Source organism: Somniosus microcephalus, chromosome 7, assembly GCF_052327205.1.
Source record: "Somniosus microcephalus isolate GS21.2 chromosome 7, FLI_Smic_1.0, whole genome shotgun sequence".
Lineage (NCBI taxonomy): Eukaryota > Metazoa > Chordata > Chondrichthyes > Squaliformes > Somniosidae > Somniosus > Somniosus microcephalus.
Genome location: NC_140993.1, coordinates 48,540,405 through 48,557,905, shown reverse-complemented (window position 1 = coordinate 48,557,905; position 17,501 = coordinate 48,540,405). Strand labels below are relative to the sequence as shown.

Sequence of the window (17,501 nt, the reverse complement as noted above, 5' to 3'; positions counted from 1 at the left end):
TGTCCCATTACCATCTCCTTTTGCCTTGAATATCTCTTAATGTCTCTTTACTTCTCCTGCCTTCGATCCTATCACAGACCTTCCCTTTTGTTCTTTCATCCCCGCCCCCATTTCCCAGCCCCTACACTTGCTTAAAAATCTGTTCCATTTCCTGCTTTTTTTTCTAGTTCTGACGAAAGGTCATCGACCTGAAACATTAACTCTGTTTCTCTCTTCACAGATGTTGCCTGATCTGCTGAGTATCTCCAGCATTTTCTGTTTTTATTTTTAACTGACATTCACGGTCTAGGCTCACGTGTGATGACTGGCCGCTTGAGTGGGACATTGGAGGTTTGTTGGCATTGATGAAATTGTACCACAGTATGAGCCACCAACTTCAGGGAGGGAAGAAGGAAAGTTAAGCATCTGTCTCAGAAAACACAATTTCCACTAAGAAAGATGCAACAGGAAGAGGGTCAGAAGATCAGTGTACCAAGGGTCCAGCTTGTTGCACCACTGAATAATAGGGCACATACGCAACTTGCTCCACTGTGAGTTCACAGCATTAACTGCGCCACAGTGCGGCAGCACCAACCAGGGGTCAGGCAGCCAAGGGCAGAGGGGAGGTTGGGCAGTTGGTCGCTCTGGGCCATGGTTGTGCACCCCCTAAAATGGCACTGTCGGAGGCCTGGGAGATTTTAACCCATTCTCTTGGCAGCAAAATAAGTACAGTCTGGGCTTAATATAAGGAAGTTTAGAGATAGGCATGCTATTAAATTTGGACAGCAAGTTCAGACCTCAAAGACACGTTTACAAAATTCACAAGGTTCGACCAAGATTATAAATTACAGGAAACTCTCTTTTAACCGGCATCTAAATCCAGAAATCTCTCTTAACCAGCAAAATTCAGGAGTAGGTTCAGGTAAGTTTTACTATATATTAGTGGCTGAGTAACCGGGGTTCCTGGATCTGTGGCTGTGTAACCGGGACTCCTGGATCTGTGGCTGTGTAACAGGAACTCCTGGATCTGTGGCCGTGTAACCGGGGCTCCTGCACCTGTGGCCGTGTAAGGGGCTCTCGTACCTTGGTAAGTATACCTCTCTGTAATCCGGACTTTTTGATCAACCGGCACCACGCCGGTCCCGGATAAAAAAGAGTTTCCTGCAGTAGAATTGTTTCCTTCCTCCCCCACAGGATAGTGGATGTGTGAAACAGACGACCAGAAAAAGGTTTAAGTGACAGTTTTAAAAATAACCTGTCGAGAAAGGGGATTGAAAGTTAGAGATATTAATAGAACTGTTTGATTCACATTGGAGTTAGGAAAAGAGATTAGGGCCTAGAAATTCAGTATAGCCACGTTTGGAGCGCTACAGCTGGACGTTCGCTAAATTTAGCGCCCGGTGAAACTTAGCGCCACCTTCGCCGATATTCAGTTGCATCGCCCCAAGAGGTTGCTGCTGCGCTAAAGCAGGCGATGCACGACTATCATAAGGCGCTAAGCCGGCGAGCCGGGGCGCTACCACCGAGGGCGAGCGCAGCGCAGGTGCTGCGAGTTGCTGATTGAAGGCAGACACGCTGGCGCCGGTCAGATCTTAAAGGGGGAGGGCGGATTTGTTTGGCTGCCACGCCCTGCACACTGCAGCCCTGAATCAAGGCCTGAACATAGCTGCTTCAACAGTTCAACGCCCATGACTATGGAGAAGGCTAGGGAGCAAGCGCAGCACTTCAGCGAGGGTGCCCTGAAGCTACTGGTTGGTGCAGTGGAGCGCAGGCGACTTGTCCTCTTCCCTGATAGTGGCAGGAGGTCGCTGCCCAGCGAGTATAGAAAAGCCTGGAGGGAGGTAGCAAACAGGGTGACCTCCAACAGCATGGTTGGCAGGTCTCCTGTGCAATGCAGAAAAAAGTTCAACGACCTCACTCGGGTTGTCAGGGTGAGTACCCTTTCCAGTATCCTCCTCATCCCTGCATGTGCACCTCACTTTATGGCCAAAGGGACCTGAAAGCCCCAATGCCCAGCCCTCATCCAGCAGCTATGGGACTGTCATGAAAATCACTTGCACATTCAGCACTTTACACACTGTCAGGGCTATTCCACCAAGGGAGGCAGTGCAGGCAAGATGAGGGCTTGACACTGTCAGGGCTATTCCACCATAGGAGGCAGTGCAGGCAAGATGAGGGCTTGACACTGTCAGGGCTATTCCACCATGGGAGGCAGTGCAGGCAAGATGAGGGCTTGACACTGTCAGGGCTATTCTACCATGGGAGGCAGTGCAAGCAAGATGAGGGCTTGACACTGTCAGGGCTATTCCACCATGGGAGGCAGTGCAGGCAAGATGAGGGCTTGACACTGTCAGGTCTATTCCACCATGGGAGGCAGTGCAGGCAAGATCAGGGCTTGACACTGCCAGGGCTATTCCACCATGGGAGGCAATGCAGGCAAGATCAGGGCTTGACACTGTCAGGGTTATTCCACCATGGGAGGCAGTGCAGGCAAGATGAAGGCTTGACACTGCCAGGGCTATTCCACCATGGGAGGCAGTGCAGGCAAGATTAGGGCTTGACACTGTACTTAGAGGCCGTCCTTTCTCTTGCAGGGCAAGCTGGCCCACAACCGCAGGCAGCAGCGACAGACCGGGGGAGGCCGTCCTGACCTCAAACAGCTCAGCGACCTGGAGCAGCATGTGGAGCGCATTATGGCAGGCCGGCTGATTGGCCCCATCGCCAGTGGAGATGCCGACCCTGTTCTGGGCAGCAATGGTAAGGTCATCACCTTTTTGACCTCTCTCTTTCCACTTGCGCCTCACACCAGCATCCTTTGCCACTATCGAACCAATGCAGTGCATAGCAGCACTCATGCCTCCCTCGCTGCCGCCCTGTCCTTACTCTAAAGCAACTCTTGTGCCTCCCTGCTTTCAGATGCTGAATCGCCAGGTGAGGAGGCGGGCCCTCAAGCTGGCACTGTGTCTGATTCTGAAATCGAGGAGGAGGAAGAGGAAGCCGGCCCATCAGTGCCACCCTCAGCCGAGGCAGCCCATGGCCATGATGGGGACACATCTTCCCTGGAGGGGAGCAGGGGGGAAGGGTCTGAGGAGAGTGAAGCTCCGGGGCCCAGCAGGCTGCAGCAACGCGGGAGGGGTGGGGAAGCTCGGTGGCCTTCTCCCCAGAGGGAGAGTCTGGCCTTGAGTCCTGCTACGGTGAGCGCAGAGGAGGTGCGGCTCCTTGCTGAAATGGGCGCCCAGGCTGAGCGCAGGCACACTGAGCTCATGGCTGCAGTGGCAAGGATGCCTGACTCCATAGAGTCACTGGCAAGGAGTGTTCAGGAATTCGGGGCAGCACAGGCGGCTTCCAGCCAAGTGCTCAGTCGTGCCGTGCATTCACCGGCTGGTGTGATGCAGACACAGACCAGGGCCACACGGGCACTAACTGCTGCCACGCTCGCTGGATCAGCCAGGCATCGACAGGGCCCTCGCCGTGCCGCAGCAGCCCAGCAGTCTGTGCTTCAGCAGATTGCTGCGCATACTGCAGTGCTGGCCCGTGCGAGTGTATCAGCTGACCAGGGAGTGCCTGTGCTCTGTCAGGTTGGCAGCATTCCTGCAGCCAACACTGTCACTCCTCCACTGCAGCTGCCACCACCCGTAGGACAGATTGCTGACGCCCAAGCAGAGTTGGAGCAGTCAGCAGCTGGGCCCTCCAGGCCCAGAGCTGGTCCAGGCCGTCCCCCAAGGGCATCTGCCGTCTCACCATCTGACCCTCAGCAGCCTTCCCCCAGCCTTGCTGCAGCCACTGGGGTCCCATTGAGGAGGAGCTGCAGGGCGGGAAGGGGCCACTCGCAGAAGCAAGGCGGATCACCCTCGCAGGGGTAAAAGTAGAAGGTGTGGCCAAATGTTTTTTTTATATATGAGACCGAGAAGGTTTTGTGATATATGAAGGCCGAGACTGTTGTGTTTTTTGATATATGAAGGCCGTGACTGTTGTGTTTGTTTTTTATGAAGTCCGAGACTGTTGTGTTTGTTTTTTTATAAAGGCCGAGGATCATGGTAATTTTGGTTTAACTGTTTTTTTCATTTTCTGAAGGTTGTGAGATCCAGTTATGTCTCTGACTGTTTTTTGGGGGGTTTATCTGAATTAGTTTTTCATGTGGGAAGGGCACAGAGTTTGCACAGTAAAACATTTTCTTTAATCATTGTCCATGTTTGCACTTTGAACTATTTGTTGCCTTGACCGGCTGAGGGCTTGCGGAGTGGCTCCAGTCATCTTCTGTCATTGGCACAAGCCATTCCCTGAGAGGGGGCCTAGAACCGAGTTGCAATAAGCCGCCGAGGGACGGCCTTTGCACTTTGTGCCTCCCTCCCGTCTTGGTGCTCCTCCTCCTCCTCTGGTGGTCCTCCAATTTCTGCTGGCAGTGGCTGAGTCCTGAGGATAGCCAGGGTGTGCAGCTACAACGAAATGGGAGACTCGCTCAGGCGAGTACTGTAGGGCTCCCCCGGAACGATCCAGACAGCGGAACCGTTGCTTGAGCATGCCGATTGTGTGCTCAATGATGTTCCTGGTTGCTTGATGGCTGTCATTGTATCGCTCTTCAGCAGGGATGCTGGGCTCACGGAGCGGGGTCATCAAACAGGTGCACAAAGGATAGCCTTTGTCCCCGAGAAGTCATCCTCGTGGGTGAGCCTGGGCTTCGAAAATGTCTGCCACAGAAGTCTGGCGCAGGATGAAGGCATCGTGGCTGCTGCCTGGAAAGCGGGCATTGACAGCTAGTATGAGCTGCCTGTGGTCACACACCAACTGGAAGTTGAGCGAATGGTAGCCCTTCTGGTTGCGGTAATCCTCGGCATTCTGTAGAGGTGCCCGCAACGCCACATGCGTGCAGTCAATGGTGCCCTGGACCATGGGGAAGTCCGCTATTCCTGCAAATCCCACTGCACACTCTTGCTGCTTGTCCAGGGTCATGGGGAAGGAGATGTACTGATGTCTCCTTCTGAAAAGGGCATTGGTCACCTGGCGGATGCAGCAATGTACCGCAAACTGGGAGATGTTGGCAATGTCCCCAGTAGCGGATTGGAAGGAGCTGGTGGCATAGAAGTTGAGAGCCACCGTCAGCTTCACTGCCACATTCAGATCTCTGCGAAGCAGGTGGCAGATCTCAGTGACCACCTCCCTACTGAATCGCAGCCTCCGAACACACTGCTCCTCAGACATGCTCAGATATGAGAACTGCTGGCGGTATACCCTTGGTGGGTAAGGCCTCCTGTGCCGACGCCTGTTGGCCCTTCTCCGTCTGGCCATGACTGGCACTCTCTCACGGCGTCTCTGAGCCCTTTGAATGCAATGCAGTAAGCCAACGTTTCCACCCATTGCAGCCCCCATTATATGTGGCGACTCAAGGCTATGGCACTGAAAGTTAAATCCAAGTGCAAAGCTCTGGCCTGAAGCCAGAAGTACCTGTGCGAGCGCTGAGTCAAAGCAGAAAGCTCGCTCCCTTTGTCTCTCTCCAAATATCCGTCTCTCACACAGGAGTGGAACAAAATGGCTGCCACTTATAATACAGGACGAGTCCCCTTTAATTAGCGCCCCCTGCGCCCCGCAGCGACTGGGAACTGTTCCCCTCTACCAGTCGCTGGGGGTGCCAGGCGCACAGAAGGGCAGCGCCACTGAAGTTCCGGTTCGGGGCGCACCAAGGGCGTTGCACCATGAACTGAAGTCAGGATCTGCGCGCGCAGCTGAGCGGGTGCTGCAGTTTTGCGCCGCTGCTAAATCTTGAGTGAAGTTCGCGAGAGGCGCAGATCGCGCCGCGCCCGGGTGCTAGCCGCTTAGCGCCCCACTTCTCCTCCTCCTAAGGCGCTAGCGGCTGGCGCTAACAACTGAATTTCTAGGCCTAGAGACCTTGGTGCTGGTGGGCAAGGGAAAATCCACATTTGAGGTGGGCATGCATGGACTGTGCCAGTAACAGGCTTTTATGGGTTGAGTGGCCTTTTCTCATGAGTAAAGAAGACGAATAGGGAAAGAGGGAACTCTGGCTTTCAAAAAATGTTAAGCTTGTTACGCTAACATGACATCATAATACCCAGATAAATACTTTTTTTTAAAGCAAGCTCTCCTAATCCTTCAATGGATAAATGCACCACACAGTGCCTAGAAATTGGATAACGTGAAAAAATGGCCGTGGGCACCGCAATGCGAGATATTTCCGCACCTGTTCAAAGAGCACGGGCAGTATGTCAACTTCGTGCTGCCTGCTAATTATAATGATTGCAGCGCACAGCCTAGCACTGAACGCACTGCTGACAGGCTGTGTGCTCAGCAGGGGGCCCAAGATTGCGTTGTTCGAGCAAAGCTAGCTTTACTTGAAGATAGCCTGCTCCTCTTAAAGGCAGTCTGCACCTCTTAAAGGTGAGTTGATTCTGCTAATGAAACATGTTAAAAGTGCTTCAGTATTAACCCAAATGGCTCAACAGGCCAGGGAAAGGGTACCCAGGGTCTCTGGCGCAGCACTCGAGCTTTGTACAGGGGGTCAACACTGGAAGAAAGGTCCTCTACCCACAGGGGGCCGAGAGACCCTCCAGAAAGAAGGATGTGGAACCAGATTGCTGAGATGGTCACTGCCAGCAGTGTCGCCCCCAGGACCTGGCTCCAGTGCCCAAAGAAGTTTCATGACTTCAGACGAGTGGTCAAGGTCAGTGAATGCATCTTCAAAAGCCGTCTCCTACCAACTGCACCACTAGCCTCACACACTGCTCCATGCATGACCCCACCCATCACTCACCTACCAAAAATCTTTACCAATCACGAGGTACACCTCACATTTCCTAGCTTTACCTCACCCCCTTGGAGGAGACGGTGCTGGCCATTCTTGGCAGGGGCATGGGTGAGCCCTTGGCCAGCGGCGGAGCTGAAAAAATACAAGATGCTGGTATCCTCATACACTGTTCTCCTTCTCACATCCATCTTCCCCCTCATCCCACAATCTCTTCTGATTTACAAGGTGCACATGGTGCAAGCATGCACCTCTTGTTTTCCCATCCTACCCTTATGCCTTCCTCATTTCAGGCACCCAAGAAATCCAGCCTGCCTGGCCAGTGGCTGACCAAGAAGAGGGAGAGGAGAGTGAAGAAGAAAAAGAAACACTGTCACTTGATCTCACACTCGCAGCCACCAGCTCCTTGAGGTCGTCCTGCAAGGCCATCTGCAGTGTCCCCCACTGAAGGTCAGCAGCCTTCCACCAGCCATGCTGCAGCCACTGGGGTAGCACTACGTAGGAGCACTAGAGTAGGAAAAGAAACAAGACACTAAGGGAATGCACAAGGGTGATTAGTTGACATTGCTGTGTTGAATTGGAATTGATGAATTTATAAGTTATGTTTGGACTGTTTGTTTTGTGGTGTCTCTCATTTCAGCTTTGTACCCAGGAGGACGCTGTGATGTTCCGTGCTAGAGGGATGGTAAGGTAGGGAAGTGGTGAGCAACGGGGATCAGGGGTTTCATTCATTGGAACCGGAGTCCAACTTTTTTCTTCCAAACAGACTTTAATGGCTGACGCAAACAGGCCGAATTTCCCCACATCATAGAGACCAGGAAGGTGCGACATTTAAGTCAGCGCTGAGTTTGCCGATCTCAGCTACAGTTTCAGGGTACTTCAAAGGAATGTACAAAATTCAAGAACCATTCAGGTTCATCATCTCAGTTCCAAACTTTACACAATACCATACTATTTTTAATGGAATGTTTCCACTGACATCTATGGTTGATGGAAGCGTCCAACCACCAGTGTTGGTTTACTTTTCAGAAAGAGAAAGCTTCAGAATCTACAGGCACAATCCATGCAGTAGAGAGATCGTGATCACAAATAAGGTTCCCGATACAAGAACAAGGAAAAGTCTGCTATTAATTCTCCTCTTTAGTGCTGGGTGAGTGGGGGAGGGTATTATTCTAAAAGCTAACTCCACGGTCACTACCTACCGTCCAATCCATGAACACAGATAACCAGGTGGATCCCCTCCTCCAAATTCTCCTCCTCTTCTTCTGGGGTGAAGTATGGGATGTCGGAAGCCAGAACAGGCAGGTCACTGTACAAGAAGCCTTCAAACTTCAGTCCCTTTATCAACTCGTCTTTAGCCTGGACAAAACTGGAAAAAAAAGTTACAATGTAGAGATCTGTATATACATAGTATGTGGAGAAGGGTTTTTTAATTCATTCATGGGATGTGGGCGTCGCTGGCAAGACCAACATTCAATGCCCATCCCTAATTGCTGGTACAATATCCCTGTCCTTGACTTTCACACCTCCAGTCGCCAAAATCACTATTTGAACATGGTGAATGCTCTTATATTTTAAACCTTTTGTAATGTGTAAAAGATCTAAGTACTTTCACTTTCAGGGATATTGTTTTTAGAGTAACTCTCCATATTAGGGAAGGGAGATAGCTAATTTCTAATGGGTCTAACGTGTCAATATTTGCTTCAAGCAGCCTTATTTGGAGGGGGTAAAGAAGAAAGCACTTGCATTTATATAGTGCTTTTCACAACCTCAGGACATTCCAAAGCGCTTTACAGCCAGTGAAGTACCTTTGAAGTGCAGCCACTGTTGTAACGCATAAGACGCGACAGCCAATTTGCAGGTAGCAAGATCTCATAAACAGCAACGTGATAATGACCAGATAATCTGTTTAGTAATGCTGGCTGAGGGATATGTATTGGCCAGGACACCGGGGAGAAATCCCCTGTTCTTCTTCGAAAATCATGCCATGGAATCTTTTATGTCCACCTGAGGGGGGCAGACAGGGCCTCAGTTCAACGTTTCATCCGAAAGAATGCGGGAAGCACTCAGCAGGTCAGTCAGCATCTGTAGTCAACTTAATGTTTCGGCTGTTCATGTTTTTGAAGAAGGGTATGTAATTGCAGTAAGATGTCTTTACTCTTGTACTCAAACCCTCTTGTAATGAAGGCCAACAAATCATTTGCTTTCCTAATTGCTTGCTGTGCCTGCATGTTAACTTTCAGTGATTCATATATAAGGACACCCAGGCACCTCTTATCACCAACATTTCCCAATCTCTCACCATTTCAAAATACTCTGCCTTTCTATTTTTCCTTCCAAAGTGGATAACTTTACATTTCTCCACATTATATTCCATTTGCCATGTTCTTGCCCACTCACTTAGCTTGTCTATAACCCCTTGAAGACTCTTTGCCAATTCCTCACAACTTACATCCCACCTAGCTTTGTATCATCAGCAAACTTAGATATATTACATTTGGTCCCATTATCCAAATCATTGATATAGATTGTGAATAGCTGAGACCCAAGCACTGATCCTTGTGGTAACCCACTAGTTACAGCCTGCCAACCTGAAAATGACCCGTTTATTCCTACTCTCTGTTTTCTGTCCGTTAGACAGCCAATGTCGCAAACTCATCCATCACCATCCCTGGGTATGTCCTGTCCCACCGGCAGGACAAACCCACAAGGAGTGGAGGCACAGTGGTATACAGTTGGAAGGACTAGCTCTGGGAGTTCTCAACATTGACTCCGAACCCCATGAAGTCTCATGGCTTCAGATCAAGCATGGGCAAGGAAACCTCCTGCTGATTACCACCTACCACCCTCCCTCAGCTAATGACTCAGTACTCCTCCATGTTGAACATCACTTGGATGAAGCACTGAGAGTAGCAAGGGCACAGAATGTATTCTGGGTGGGGGACTTCAATGTCCATCACCAAGAGTGGCTCGGTAGCACCACTACTGACCGAGCTGGCCGAGTCCTGTAGGGCATAGCTGCCAGTCTGGGCCTGCGACAGGTGGTGAGAGACCCAACACAAGGGGAAAAACCTACTTGACCTCGTTCTCACCAAAAGATGCATCTGTCCATGACAAGATTGGTTGCAGTGACCACTGCACAGTCATTGTGGAGACAAAGTTCCATCTTCACACTGAGGACAGCCTCCGTCGTGTTGTGTGGCACTACCACTGTGCTAAATGGGATGGATTCAGAACAGATCTAGCAGCTCAAAACTGGGCATCCATGAGGCGCCGTGGGCCATCAGCAGCAGCAGAATTGTATTCCACCAAAATCTGTAACCTCATGGCCCAGCATATCCCTCACTCTACCAGTACCATCAAGCCAGGGGACCAACTCTGGTTCAATAAGGAGTGCAGAAGTGCATGCCAGGAGCAGCACCAGGTATACCTAAAAATGCGGTGCCAACCTGGGGAAGCTTCAACACAGGACGACATGCATGCTAAAAAACGGAAGCAGCATGCTATAGACAGTGCTATGTGATCCAACAATCAACGGATCAGATCAAAGCTCTGCAGTCCTGCCGCATCCAGTCGTGAATGGTGGAGGACAATTAAACAACTAACGGGAGGGGCAGACTCCATGAATATCCCCATCCTTAACGATGCTGGATCCCAGCACGCGAGTGCAAAAGACAAGGCTGAAGCCAGAAGTGCTGAATGGAAGATCCATATCGGCCTCCTCCTGAGGTCCCCACCATCACAGAAACATAGAAGATAGGAGCAGGAGTAGGCCATTCGGCCCCTCGAGCCTGCTCCGCCATTCAATGCGATCATGGCTGATCATCCAAATTCAATACCCTGTCCCTGCTTTCTCCCCATACCCCTTGATCCCTTTAGACTTAAGAAATATATCCAACTCCTTCTTGAATATATTTAATGAATTGGCCTCTACTGCCTTCTGTGGTAGAGAATCCCACAGGTTCACCACTCTCTGGGTGAAGAAATTCCTCCTCATTTCTGTCCTAAATGGCTTACCCCTTATCCTTAGACTGTGACCCCTGGTTCTGGACTCCCCGACCATCGGGAACATCCTTCCTGCATCTAATCTGTCCAGTCCTGTCAGAATTTTATAAGTTTCAATGAGATCCCCTCTCATTCTTCTAAACTCCAGCGAGTATAAGCCCAATCGACCCAATTTCTCCTCATACATCATTCCTGCCAGCCCAGGTATCAGCCTGGTGATCTTCGCTGAACTCCTTCCATGGCAAGAACATCCTTCCTCAGATAAGGTGACCAAAACTGCACACAATACTCAAGATGTGGTCTCACCAAGGCCCTGTACAACTGCAGCAAGACATCCTTGTTCCTGTACTCAAACCCTCTCGCTACGAAGGCCAACATACCATTTGCCTTCTTAACCGCCTGCTGCACCTGCATGCTTACCTTCAGCGACTGGTGCACAAGGACACCCAGGTCTCGTTGCGCTTCCCTTTCTCCCAATCTATTGCCATTCAAATAATAATCTACCAGTCTTCAGCTAATTTGATTCACTCCACGTGATATCAAGAAACGGCTGAGCGCACTGGATACAGCAAAGGTTATGGGCCTGACAACATCCCGGCTGTCATGCTGAAGACTTGTGCTCCAGAACTAGCCACGCCTCTAGCCAAGCTGTTCCAGTACAGTTACAACACTGGCATCTATCCGACAATGTGGAAAACTGCCCACAAAAAGCAGGACAAATCCAATCCGGCCACTTACCGCCCCATCAGTCTATTCTCAATCATCAGCAAAGTGATGGAAGGTGTCGTCGACAGTGCTATCAAGCAGCACTTACTCACCAATAACCTGTTCACTGATGTCCAGTTTGGGTTCTGCCAGGACCACTCAGCTCCAGACCTAATTACAGCCTTGGTCCAAACATGGACAAAAGAGCTGAATTCCAGAGGTGAGGTGAGAGTGACTGCCCTTGACATCAAAGCAGCATTTGACCGAGTGTGGCATCAAGGATCCCTAATAAAATTGAATGGTAATGACTATCTCCAATAAGCGAAAGTCTAACCACCGCCCCTTGACCTTCAACGGCATTACCATCACCGAATCCCCCACCATCAATATCCTGGGGGTCACCATTGACCAGAAACTTAACTGGACCAGTCACATAAATACTGTGGCAACAAGAGCAGGTCAGAGGCTGGGTATTCTGCAGCGAGTGTCTTCCTCCTGATTCCCCAAAGCCTTTCCACCATCTACAAAGCACAAGTAAGGAGTGTGATGGAATACTCTCCACTTGCCTGGATGAGTGCAGCTCCAACAACACTTAAGAAGCTCGACACTATCCAAGACAAATCAGCTTGCTTGATTGGCACCCCATCCACCACCTTAAACATTCACTCCCTCCACCACTGGCGTACTGTGAAGGCGGCTCACCACCACCTTCTTGAGGGCAACTGTGAATGGGCAATAAATGCCAGCCTTGCCAGCGACGCCCACATCCCATGCACAAATTTTAAAAAGTCAATCCTCAATCCATGCTAGTATATTACCCCCAATCGCACGAGCCCTAATTTTGTTTAATAACCTCTTGTGTGGCATCTTATCGAATGCCTTCTGAAAATCCAAATACACCACATCAACTGGTTCCCCCTTCTCTACACTGGTTCTCCCACAAACAGCAATGTGATAATTACCAGATAATTTGTTTTAGTGATGTTGATTGAGGGATAAGTATTGGCCAGGACACTGGGGTTAACTCCCCTGCTCTTCTTCGAAATAGTGCCGCGGGATCTTTTACGTCCACCTGAGAGAGCAGACGGGGCCTCATTTTAACGTCTCCTCCGAAAGGTTCACAGAAATAAATGTAATGTCATTGCAAAATGAAATTAAGGAAAGATGAGCTCTAGTTAGTTAAAACAGAAAGCTAATGTAAACAAAAGCAGGTTATTTAGAAGGTCATCATGCAACAAGCCTTCCTTGGTCCGTGTACTGTTCGAACCATGGAAACGTCACTTGTGGAATTCAACTGATCAGAGTCTTAACATCTAGATTGTAGTGCTCTTCCTAACGCCGACTAAAGATAGTGAAAAGTGGAAATGTTTTGCATTCCCCAATACAAAAATACCATGCCTTGATGCACATGGAAATATTGTGAAGTTTAAAATAATGAAAGAAGATACCCACCAGGATCATCTTGAGTGAACAAGCTGCTACATGTCTGTGTTAAATTTCTTTTTAAGCAACAAAAACTGTAAAAGTGAAATTAGGAGATATATGAATTGTTCAGGCAATATGTTTTAGTACTTTGGGATCCTAACTTGGACGTGAGCATCTCTGACTGCATATATATGCTGGATGACAAGTGAATCTGGATTATTCAAAACACAATTTAAAACAATTGTCAATGTTTTTGTGACAAACTAAGTGGCATGTCTAAAGAATCGTTTTGGGAATAACTCAAATTAGATTGCAGAAGCAATTCTAGACAAGACATTAAACAACATAATTGCTTTCAGGTATATAGGCCAAATCTTGCTATTTATGTCCTCACTTTCATTTGAAGTGGTGCAGCTGGGCAAAAGTACTTTGCCTGCAGCTCTGTGTATTATTTTATCTCCCACTCTATGTACTACACTCCAATGAAAGGAAGACGTTGCTGTGGCAAACTGCTAAATGCAGAATATTGTTGCTGTGTTCTGGGAAGTGCTGGACTTTGTTCTCGCTATGAGGGATGGGATTGCTACAAGCAGACACGAGCCCGTAATTTGTGGTCAGCGGCGAAGCAAAGGTATTCGCCACTCGCGAACTGTGTGGTGAGAACTGTTAAAGCCCCAGTTACACCTAATCCAATAGGGTCTAACTTTTAAAGGGGTATTTATCAGCGGTATTACTGCGGAAGAGCCAAAATTTTCGTCAGTTTCTATGATTTGACAGATTACACTGATTGCCGGCTCTGGGCGGGGAAGGGGGGGCACAGCACAGCCTGTGGAGGAGCAGTGAATGACAGACCGCCACTTCAGGATTTCCACGTTAGGATGCGCGTGCACTAAATCCTGAAGTTGCGGTCAGTTTCAAAGGCGAAATGAACGCTGCCAGTTTACCGTCATCAGGATCGCAAATTCCGGGCCAATATAGTTGCTGAAACTTTTTTTTCTTAGAGTCATAATAAATCTGTCTGATGTGTGTGATAGTGATTGCTGGCTAGTTAATTTACCATGTGTGGCAAGGCTTAAACCTGTTCCGATTGATGCAGGGACATTCAAAATCCAGACAATTTTTTTTTCTGTTCCTTATTATCAGTGGTGGTATTTCAGCCCGTTGTGGCTGCCATACTGATGCCCCAGTTGAGATAGGCTAACCAGCTCTAACACGGAACCTAAGTCTGCCCTGCCCTGAATGTCTCAGTAACATGCCCTTACCCACTAAGCCATGGGGTGAGGCACAGACTAAAAAGCATTTGAATCAGTAACTGGTTGCCACTTTACCTCACCATTCTCTCGTTGGTTTCTGCATCAGTGCCCTGTGAATTAGCTGAGACAACTCCAAAAGAGCCCATGGGTTGTCTGGTGATGGGAGACGCCACCTGCTTTGAAGGAAAGGCAACTGGAGAATCCCTGAGCATGGAAGAAAATGGCAGACATGTGGCTGTGCATGAAACAGAAAGATTCACCACCTCAACCATGTTCCTTTTCTCAAATACCATGCCTGAGCCACCAGTTCCAGAAGAATTTCCACCATCAACCAGAGGTTGGAGTTCACCGTTGTTGCTACCAACTGGCAGCTTTTCACCCCCAAGCTCATCTTGTGATTGGGTACAACTATCATAATGCTGGTCCATTTTAATTCCAGTTTCTAGTTTTCCTTCGTGTAGGCAGGGGACTTCTTCATGAGACATTCTGTCTGTTAAAATGCTATCACTGTAAGTAGCTGTGGCGGGCTCCAAACTTTCTGTTGTCAGGTCAGGTTGTGCAGTCACTTTACACATTGGTGTCTCATTACTGCTGTTCGGCACATATTCGGCATTTGACACCTTGTCACCAAATGAACCATATTGGTCATTTTGAAGCTCATCAGAAAGGGGAAGTAGTAAAGATTTAATCTCCTCTGTGTGACTGTCAGGGTCAGAAGTATTAATATCTGTATCTAATAACTCATTAAAATCCACCTTCTTACACACAAGCTCTTTAAAAGTGTGAATTGTTGAATCCTTAAGGCTATCAGCGTCAAATGCATTTGTATGATGGTGGCTATCACCACTCACTTCAGAGGAAAACCACAGATTTTTGGCTATTGCCACAATAGTGGTCTTTTCAGCAGCCCCTGTTGTGCTGCCACCGTCCAGCATTGAATCTTCTATACTCCCCTGCAAGATCTCTTTACCTGTTGGGGAATCAAAAACATTACTGCCATCTCTTTGAACTGAATGGGTTTCATGTTTGCCTCCCTCTGCCTTTTCTGAGAGGTGCCCACTAACCCATTGTTCTTTATCAACAGTCTGATCCTGCGATAAAGAGTCAGCAGTTTCGCCCGTCTGATCTGAGCTACTGATCTGCGGGGCTGAGACAGATTTGGTCAATTTGCTGAGTTCCACCTCTTCTTCGTCTTCGAAAGGCAATGAACTGATTGATGTCAAAGAAGCCTGAATTCCACTTGGCAGACTGGTGCCACTTTCAGCCTGACCACCCTCCAGCGAGTTCCTATGAATTGCTTGCGCTCTAACTATTTGCTGCACAAGGTCCCGGTCACTAGATAAATCCAGAGGTTTACGCATCTCTGACCAAGCCACTGAACTGGGTTCACTCTCTATTCCAGAATCAGATATTATTGAAAGAGATCGTTTCATGGCCCCAGATATAATAGGATAGTCAGCACACTCAATTCTTCTTCTTATGGATTCCTGCTCGACAGACTCACTGTCCATATGTTCAGAGTTAACTACAGGATGTGACAAGTCCAAACCCAGTTCACTGAATTCCTCTTTCTCACTAATTTCACAGTCATTAGATACAGATGACTCGTTTGTATCTGTTATATTTGGGGGGCAAACTACCAACACAGTCTCACCACGATATGGGTCATTGTTGCTGGGTTTTACCTCAATATACATCAAGCCTGATGTTGACCTAATTTGTTTGACTAATGATGCATCATTAGATTCAGGGGCAGTTTCCTGCTGCTCAGAACTTGATGACTTTTCATTCAATCTGAGCGATTCAGTATGATTTTCATAGATTGTAGCGAGTTCCCCTTGACACTGTCCAACAAACCTTTCCATGTCTGAGCTCTGAATGCTTTTGATTTCGGTCTCACTAAGTTCATCATATTCTTGGCTGACAAAAGCAGCCAAATCTACAGAGTTGTACATCGTTTCCAAGGAAACAGTTTCATTCAGTATCTGTGTTCCAGATGTCCTTGTCGCAAACATCTTCAAGGCCTCAGACGTTAAACCATCTTGCGTTTGCTGGTACCCTTTCACTCCAACTGGTAAGCTTCCAAACTCTGAAACGCGAGTGTCCAACACATGATTCAGCTTAGGTCCCACCTCCTTGTTGGATGTGCCGCTGTCAAACCCGTGGTTAGCTGTGAAGGGAAAAGTAAATAAATCATAATAAAGCACAGTGAAGACTACATGTCAACAGAATACTCGACCTTCTCAAGCTGGTTCCCAAATGTGTGAGCGCAGCACAAACCAATGATTTTCCAATTAGAATTCTAAAAAGAGGCAATTATAATGCCCACTGTGATGTGCTGAAGTAAAAGTGTCACACTGGCGCATCAAGGGGTTGGGTTAAAGCACACAGTTGAGGGAAGTTTACTCAGCATCTTAAAAGTTACATTTTGCAAGTTCAAAATTAGGATGTTAGGATTAAGAAGGGAAGTACGTTTTGAAAGCAGGAATAACATGGGTTCAAGAAGCAACTGGATGCATTTCAGGAGAGCACGATTTAGTGTTATATTGGGAAGATGGGTCTATTGGGTTGATCGATCAGAAAGTGAAGAGCTTGTTGGGGGAAATTGTTTTTGTCTTGCTTCACCTCATCTGACAGCGCTCAATTTTGATCCATAAAATAGTTCCATAGCCTCAGCATGGAAATCCTTCAAACTGGTGAGCACAAAGTTTCACCATAACAATTGAATGACAAAAAAAAATGTTCCACTCCCTATGATGTTTGCAATGCACCATCACAAAAAGTTTGCCAGATCAACTTTTATTTTCAATGGCGCTGAAAAGAATCAGCATCCTGATAAGTATTTTCCTCTGGTCGCTAATTGGAGCAACAAAATAAAATGGAAGGCATCACTTTATACTCAAGTCTAAAAACAGCAAAGAGAAGAAAGTATACCTGTGAAAAAGATCAATTAGGCCCTGAAATTATGCTGTGAAATACAAGCATATACTTAGCACCTTTATCTGAAATTCTTCTTTCCACCGAGGAGGCAAAGGGGAAAAGCGTGGTAAGCTTTTGTATGCTAGTATTCCATAAGGTGATTTAGTTATTGGAGGACAAAATGCTTTGCCACAGCGAGTAATTGAGGCAGACACCCCAGCTTCTTTATAAGGAAGAGTTGAAAAATATATAAATCAGATGAAGATACAGGGCGATGAAGAGAGAGAGCAGGGCAGTGAGATTAATTTGGGATTATTCTTGCAAAGAGCACGGCAGACACGATGGGCTAAATGGCCTCCTTCTGTGCTGTGATCTTCTGTGGATCATAATTTCTTTGAAATTTATATCTAAGCACCAACAGTATGAATCTGTTCCAGCACCACTAGATGGCTGCACAGGGC

General features: G+C 48.0%; 1 protein-coding gene across 2 annotated transcripts in view; it reads right to left on the bottom strand.

Annotated features, from left to right (window-relative positions):
• Window positions 1-17,501, bottom strand: part of fam135b (family with sequence similarity 135 member B) — a 577,057-nt gene that overhangs the window by 52,454 nt on the left and 507,102 nt on the right. For both annotated transcript variants that reach the window (XR_015078967.1, XM_085992464.1), the window contains exons 13-14: window positions 14,197-16,291; window positions 7,936-8,102 (exon numbers count right to left, since the gene is read on the bottom strand). Coding sequence is in view for 1 of the 2 variants with exons in the window: in XM_085992464.1 (XP_085848590.1) it covers window positions 7,936-8,102; window positions 14,197-16,291 (2,262 nt within the window). In the remaining variant the exon portion in view is untranslated. The remainder of the gene's footprint in view (window positions 1-7,935; window positions 8,103-14,196; window positions 16,292-17,501) is intronic.